The sequence below is a fragment of the Aptenodytes patagonicus genome, chromosome 17 (assembly GCF_965638725.1).
Source record: "Aptenodytes patagonicus chromosome 17, bAptPat1.pri.cur, whole genome shotgun sequence".
Classification (NCBI taxonomy): domain Eukaryota; kingdom Metazoa; phylum Chordata; class Aves; order Sphenisciformes; family Spheniscidae; genus Aptenodytes; species Aptenodytes patagonicus.
The window spans coordinates 9,769,816-9,777,395 of NC_134965.1; the positions used below are offsets into that span (position 1 = coordinate 9,769,816).

General features: G+C 49.2%; 1 protein-coding gene across 1 annotated transcript; it reads left to right on the forward strand.

Moving 5' to 3' along the window:
- Nucleotides 1-500: 500 nt before the first annotated feature.
- Nucleotides 501-7,387, forward strand: SMG8 (SMG8 nonsense mediated mRNA decay factor). The gene is made up of 4 exons (XM_076354462.1): nt 501-2,232; nt 2,898-3,043; nt 3,455-4,330; nt 5,856-7,387. The coding sequence occupies exons 1-4, from the start codon at nt 501-503 to the stop codon at nt 6,051-6,053; spliced, it is 2,952 nt and encodes a 983-aa protein (XP_076210577.1). The 3' UTR covers nt 6,054-7,387.
- Nucleotides 7,388-7,580: the final 193 nt, after the last annotated feature.

Sequence of the window (7,580 nt, forward strand, 5' to 3'; positions counted from 1 at the left end):
GCCTGTACCGCCGCTCCGGGTCGGGACAAGGACCTGCTTTCGCCAGCCGCCGAGGCGCTTTCCAGAGAGATGATGGTAGAGCGCGAGTTCTCGTGGCAACGGCAGTGACCCGCCATCCCGGCACGGTCTGTGGGAGCACTGCCCTCCCGGCCTGCCCCGCGCCTTTCGGGGGGAACCACCGCACCCCAGAACTGAAAAGCGGGGCTGTGAGATTTCCACGGTCGATGACGTGCTGCCCAATACTCAGCTACTTCACTGTCTCATCGTTCCCGGCTTATTGCGAAGTGTTGCCGTGGTGCGCCCCCCGCAGCCCCGCTCCCTCCGCCCGTGCCTAGGCAGACCCACCCCCCCCCCTTTCTGCCTGGCACCCACCGCGCTTGAAGGGGCGGCCGCCATCGCGCCCACGCTTCGCTCTCCCCGGGACGAGGCGGGGCTGCGCATGCGCGGGGGGCCGGGGCACGGCCGCTTCCGAGCGGGCGAGGCGCAGGCGGAGCAGGGCCATGCCGCTGCCGGCCGGGCCGCCCGGAGGGGCGGCGGTGGGGCCCGTCAGCCTGCGGGAGCTGCTGCTGGCCGCCACGGCCGCCGCCGAGGGGGGTGGCGGCGGCGGCACCGCCGCCGCGGCGGGGCCGGGAGCGGCGGCGGCCGCCGGCGATGAGGAGGTGTGCGTGGTGGGCATCTTCGGGAAGACGGCGCTGCAGCTGTGCTCGGAGAAGGAGGCCCTGGTGAGCACCGTGTGCGACCGGCAGGTCTTCCCCCTCTTCGAGCAGGAGGACCCCGAGCTGGCGGACGGCGCCCCGGGGCAGGAGGGCGAGCCGGCGGCCAAGGACTACAACCAGCTGCAGGCCTACTACAGCCAGGAGAGCCGGGTGCTGTACCTGGTGCTCACCTCCATCTGCGACACCCCGCAGCTGCTGCGGGCTTGCGGGGACCTGGCGGCAGCCGAGAGCAGGGAGGCCGGGCCCGGCCACCCCTCCGGCGGCCCGGCCCCGCTGCCTCACGCCGAGGCCCACGAGTTCTGGAAGCACCAGGAGAAGCTGCACTGCCTGAGCCTCCTCTACCTCTTCTCTGTCTGCCACATCCTGCTGCTGGTGCACCCCACCTGCTCCTTCGACATCACCTACGACCGCGTCTTCAGGGCGCTGGACGGGCTGCGGCAGAAGGTCCTGCCCTCCCTGAAGGCTGCTATCAAAGACTGCCCGGTCGGCAAGGAGTGGAAGCTCAACTGCAGGCCGTGCCCTCCACGCCTCCTCTTCCTCTTCCAGCTCAATGGGGCCCTGAAGGTGGATCCCCTCCCGGGCAGGGGCCAGGACCCCTGCGGTCACCTGGAAAAGCCACCCCCCAAGAAGCACTCCCCCAAGAGGAGGTTGCAGCATGCTTTGGAGGATCAGATCTATCGCATCTTCCGCAAGAGCAGGGTGCTAACCAACCAGAGCATCAACTGCCTGTTCACCGTGCCTGCTAACCAGGCCTTCGTGTACATCGTGGCTGGTGGGGCCCAGGACGGAGATGATCCAGTGGCCATGCTTCTTGACCAACTCAGGAGCAACTGCACCATGAGGGAGACCGACTCGCTGCTGGCTCCCACCCTGTCGGGACCCAGGAGGTATCAGATGATGCGGCATGGCAGGCAGCAGCTGTCCTTCCATGCAGAGAGCAGCAGCAGCAGCTCCAGCTCCTCTGGACAGCTTGTGGACTGCACCCTCAAGGAGTTCTTGTGGCAGCACGTGGAGCTGGTGCTCAGCAAGAAGGGCTTTGATGACAGCGTGGGGAGGAACCCGCAGCCCTCTCACTTCGAGCTCCCAACCTACCAGAAGTGGGTTGCTGCAGCTTTAAAACTGTATGAAGTGACCATTGAGGGCAAAGATGATGACCCGACCTCTCTCACTGGGGAACTGAGCTCAAAAATCATGGGCAGCATCAAAGTCTTGGAAGGCTATTTAGATATAGACACCAAGTTCTCCGAAAACCGTTGCCAGAAAGCTCTCCCCATGGCCCACAGCGCCTATCAGTCCAACCTGCCCCACAATTACACCATGACGGTCCATAAGAACCAGTTGGCGCAGGCCCTGCGTGTGTACAGTCAGCATGCCCGCGGCCCAGCCTTTCATAAGTACGCCATGCAGCTTAACGAGGACTGTTACAAGTTTTGGAGCAACGGGCATCAGCTTTGCGAAGAGCGAAGTTTAACTGACCAGCACTGCGTGCATAAGTTTCATCTGCTGCCAAAAGCGGGTAAAGCAGCTCACTTGTCACGGGGTTTTTCGTGGTTTAAATTTGTATCTGCTTTAAAATGTCTCATGTTAGGCTGAAAACACTGACTCTCGCATGTTTATGGAAGATGAATGCTTGGCAGCTGTAAAGTTTTGTCTAAAGGGGGATTAATTATAGCAGAGCTGCTGTGCAGGTTTCCTTTATGTTGAGTAACGTTTAGGAGCGAGTGCACTGTTAGTAGTAACTTTGATTTTAGTAGTAACTTTGATTCCGTCTTGCTAATTAGAGACATTACACTGGAGTCCTCCTAACAAGAGATGTGTAAGAGAACAAAAGTTCTCTAGGAAGCGTAACTGCCCCCTCCCCCCCCCCTTTTTTTTTTTTTTTAAATAACTTGATTGATGTCAGTCAAGGCATAGAAACTGTCTGAGAGACACTTATTGCAGACAGAAGAACTATTTATGCCTTTTAGGAAGAGGTTGTAAGAACAAAGAAGATTCAGTTTAGTGGTATAACCTACACTGGAACTTTGTATTAAAAATGAGAAAGGGAGGGAGTTGCTTGACAAACTGGCATCGCTGGCAAATAATTTTGCATATGTATATAGCAAGGAGGAAGCAGTGGATGGAGGGAATTAAAGAATCTCTAGAAATGGTGAGCAATTTAGGGTTTGATTTTGCTTTCAGGGGAAAAGCCAGAAGCAGACAGAAATCCTCCAGTTCTGTACCACAACAGCCGGGCTCGTTCCACTGGTGCCTGTAACTGTGGAAGGAAACAAGCTCCTCGGGATGACCCCTTTGATATCAAAGCAGCTAACTATGACTTCTACCAGGTAACTATTAGGTCTCTATTTTTGCTTCAGGCAGCGCTTTTGCTTCGTCAACAAAGCCTGTATTCTGAAGTGACTACAAGTAAGTTTCCTCTTAGCCTTATCAACTTGTAAATGTTGCTTGGGGGAGATATTTCTGGGAGCAGAAGTTGTTTGCACAGTGGGCTGACCAGAGCGGGCAGTTCCAGTCTTCACCAGTGCATGCACGCAGGAGCATCTATTTACGCTTCAAGCGTGTTGGTTCATGTGAATTTTGAATCCATTATGTCTGTGGGCTGTATTCCCATCGCTGCTTTGGTTCTCACGTAGCACAAACCTCCTGAATCTTAATTGTAGCTGCTGAATGTTACGACTCTGAACTCCCTCGTCTCAGAGGTAGAAGGTGGAAAGTTAACCACATTCTCTTTCTCATAGCTGCTGGAAGAAAAATGCTGTGGGAAACTGGAGCACATCAACTTTCCCGTATTTCAGCCAAGCACACCTGATCCGGCACCTGCTCGGGATGAGTCGTCTCCTGCCCCTCTGGAAGGCGAGACTGAGAAACTTAAAGAAAAAGAACCTCAGACTCAGGGAGAAAGCACAGGCCTGAGCTTAGCCCTCAGCCTGGGTCAGTCGACGGGCAGCTTGGGCACTTACCCGCCTGACGCCCAGGGTGGAGGGGACAATGCAGAAAGTCACGGGCAGAGTGGGGACTCCAAAAGTGAGAAAAGGCCAAGCCTGGTAGATCGCCAGGCATCCACTGTCGAGTACCTCCCTGGGATGCTCCATTCTAATTGCCCCAAAGGCCTTTTGCCCAAATTCTCCAGCTGGTCACTGGTTAAGCTGGGGCCTGCTAAGGCTTATAACTTCCACACAGGTTTAGATCAACAAGGTTTTATCCCGGGAACAAACTATTTAATGCCTTGGGACATTGTTATCAGGACGAGAACTGAAGATGAAGGAGACTTAGATACCAATTCCTGGCCTGCACCTAACAAGGCTGTTCCTGGAAAAAGAAGCGCGGTTGTGATGGGCAGAGGAAGACGGAGAGATGACATAGCTCGAGCTTTTGTAGGATTTGAATACGAAGACGCACGTGGTAGGAGGTTCATGTGTTCAGGGCCTGATAAGGTCATGAAAGTGATGGGAGGGGGGCCAAAGGAGTCCGCCATCAAAGCCCTCAATTCCGACATGCCGCTGTACATCCTGTCGTCGACTCAGGGACGAGGACTCAAGCCACATTACGCTCAGTTCATGAGACTCTTTGTGGTGGTTCCTGATGCTCCACTGCAGATCACATTAACGCCTCAGGTAAGAAATGGAAGAGGGAACCTGGTAACTGCAGAGAAAGGGTTGGTTATTGCAGGACTGGAAGGCACAAGGGAGATAGGCAGAGGGTGTCAGAGGGATGCCACAGAAACTCCAACTCAAACCAACTTCAGTCACGTTCTCTAAGGCAGCAGTTGCCAAAAGTAGCTGTTTTATAAACAGGGTTTTGGTTTTTTTCAAGATTGGCTTATGCCAGCTTTATACTTTGTATAAAATAAGTTTTAAAAAATATTTTCTCAAGGATGAATTAATAGCATTCCATACTCTAATAATGGCTTCTTTTTAAAAAGGTAACAAGTGAGTAATGGCTGTGTAAGAATGAATTTATCTTTTTAAATGTCATAGAGAAAAGCAGTGACTCATTGCTGAGATGAATTATTATTAGTTACCCTTCGAATTTAGGCAGTGAAAAGGTGTTGTTTTTTTTAATTGGAGACTTTTTTCCCCTTTTCAAATGTGTATTAAAAAATGGAGAAAAAGCTCTGCTTACACTTTCTTGCTTTTTAAGGTAGTAAAATATGAACAAGTGTATCTTCCTTCAATTACTGCTGTATGAAATACTACTGCGTGCGCATAAGTGCTTATTATTAGTTAGTCTATGGCAAGAAAATTGGTGTTCATTGTATAGTAGTGTCACTGAATAACAACAGTCGGCACAAAACATGTCCCTGTGAGTGGTGGGGGGGAGGCGGGTTTGGGACATTTTGTAACCCTTCGAGCTGTTTGAGAGGTGCCACAAGATCCTTAAAACCGAATCACAAGACAATGGAGTTGGCTTCTTTTAGGGAACACCTTCAGCTACTCAGATATGAACCTGCTTTGTTTTAGAAGTTCAAGGAAGAATACTGACTGAAACCTGGCACCAACACCAAAATTTCAATGCGGTTTGCGATTTATCATGTTATTGTTTGAAACTGAGGCAAGAACTGAAGGTTCAGTGTGTGCTGATACTTATTTTGCTCTTCATTCCCAGCTTACGTCTGTATCGCAGCTTTTGACTCCTAAGGGTGTGGTTTTTATTTGGGAAATCCGTTACGCTTTGTGTTGTGGGTTCCATGCATCGGTTCCTCGTGTGAATAAGACTTTCTGAATCTTTTAATACAAATTATACAAGAGCCATATTAAATGTTACTGAAATCCTTGAAAATTCACATTGGTTTGGAGTGAGATAACAGCTCAGGGATAGCTGTGCTACAGTATTGAAATCCGCTGTTAACACAGCATTTACTACCGCCCGAGAGGCAAATGGCTGGTGTTTGTGTTGTGGATCTCCTTGGTAGGACCTAATCTGCAGCCTTAAATTCAGCATCTTCACTGTGATAAAATTAGAAATTTATGGATGTCTCACAGTAACGGCACAGTGGTTTCCTGGAGTGTGCTCAAGCGGGTAAGATCCTGGTTGTAGGCAAGACTTAGACTTCCTTGGATTCAGTTTGCTTTTACGTTTGGGTTTTTTTTTAATTCTAATGATGTTTGATTATCTACTTGTATTTCCTTTTGATTTCAGGTTCAACCAGGGCCACCACCTTGTCCTGTGTTTTACCCTGAGAAGCAGGAAATAACCCTTCCATCTGATGGACTGTGGGTGCTTAGATTTCCTTACGCGTACGTGACAGAACGTGGACCCTGCTTTCCTCCCAAAGAAAGCCAACAATTAATGAGTTACAAAGTTCTCCGAGGAATACTGAAAGCGATTACACAATAAGAATTATTCTGGTAGATTGATTTGAGTTTAAAAAGACTATCCTGAATCCAAATCGTGGATTTTGATTCATGTCTCTTACCAACAGCTATCACGGTGACCTAGTGAAGCCTGCTGTATGTCACTGAAACACAGTAAGATTGAAAATAAGGTCTGATATCAAAGTGGGTAAAGAAGTCCAGGAGACGTGTAAATTTTCCGTTTATGTAAAAAATAAAAGATGGCTATTGTAATATACTGAGCCTGTATTACTAGATGTTTTGATGATAGTGCTTTTCCCCATCCTGTCTTTCTACATACATGTTTAGGAATATGTAAAAATTAGCATTGCCTGAAATCAAGAGTTTCCTTTGTCATATTGAGGCAATGATAGGCAGAATCTTTTCTCTTTTTCTAAACAAGCTATTTGTATGTAAACAATAGATGCATTTAATGTGGTGATGTGAGAAATTGTTTGTCTTTGATCTTGTCTTAAAAAAAAAAAAAAGCATTGCAGTTCTGATTTGTATTAACACCGCAGCCCGAAACTGTGCTTACCTATATCAAGTTGGAATATTTTACTGTATTTGTATTCATAGGTCAGATTTTGTGAAAAGGCCAGCTTAACTTCATGTTTTGGAATGACAGATCTCTTTGGAAACTAAACCTGCTGGTCAGTCTGTGGAAAATGTAGAGCTGTATAAGCTTGTTCATTATAAGCAACTGCAGCTTAATTGTCGGTATAGCTTGACTTGCAGTGATTAAACAGACTTTTGGCTGCTAAAAGGACGGTTTTGGCCCAGTTCAAATCTGAAATTGAGGGAGTTTGGGTAATTATACTACACTTTCCAGAAGATGTGCTACATGATGTACTGAAAGGTAGCTTAAATCCTGCGAGCTTCGCACGTGGCTGGTGGTGCCAAAAAAATTAGTCACAGTAAATCAATTTCCAACTTTTTGTCAAGGTAAGATGTATTAGTGATAGTGGCTGTATGCTGAGACCTAATTTAATTTCTAGAATATTTGTTTTTAATTAGCATGCATACAAAATTTAATTTGCCAATTTGTTATAATACAGTGATTATACTGCATGACCAGAGTTGAGGCCTGGTTTCTGTTCGGCGTATGATCTCCCTGATCAGCTGGGTGTGGAGAAACACTTCCTTCTGTCTGTGAAGAAGACAGTATCTCCCTCTGCACGCCCTAATGAATTTAGATTTAACAAGCACTTAATGATTCCCAAGCGCAATCAATAAAATGAAAAGCACTACAGAGAACAGTTGTCTCTGCGAGACGTGGCCGTGCCACAGGCAGCGGGGAAAGCAAAATGGGAAATTAAAGTGTGTAATTGGAAATCGCTCACAGCATTTGTTAACTGCTTAAAAAAAAAAAAGCGCGAGCCGTGACAGGCGCGCGGAGGTGCGAGGGCTGAAGCCGAGCCCCCCCCGGGCTGAGGCGGCCGAGCCCCTCTCAGGGGATCCCGCCTCACGGCCGAGCCCTTGGCGGGAAGGGCGGGGGTCCCCCCCCGCGCCTGCGCACTGACGCCTCCTC

Excerpts from the sequence above, each read along its gene's own strand:
- SMG8 (XM_076354462.1), top strand. The coding sequence starts at position 501 with ATGCCGCTGCCGGCCGGGCCGCCCGGAGGGGCGGCGGTGGGGCCCGTC. Across the intron at positions 2,233-2,897 it reads TCATCTGCTGCCAAAAGCGG|GGGAAAAGCCAGAAGCAGAC; the intron begins GTAAAGCAGCTC and ends TTTTGCTTTCAG. Across the intron at positions 4,331-5,855 it reads AGATCACATTAACGCCTCAG|GTTCAACCAGGGCCACCACC; the intron begins GTAAGAAATGGA and ends TTTTGATTTCAG.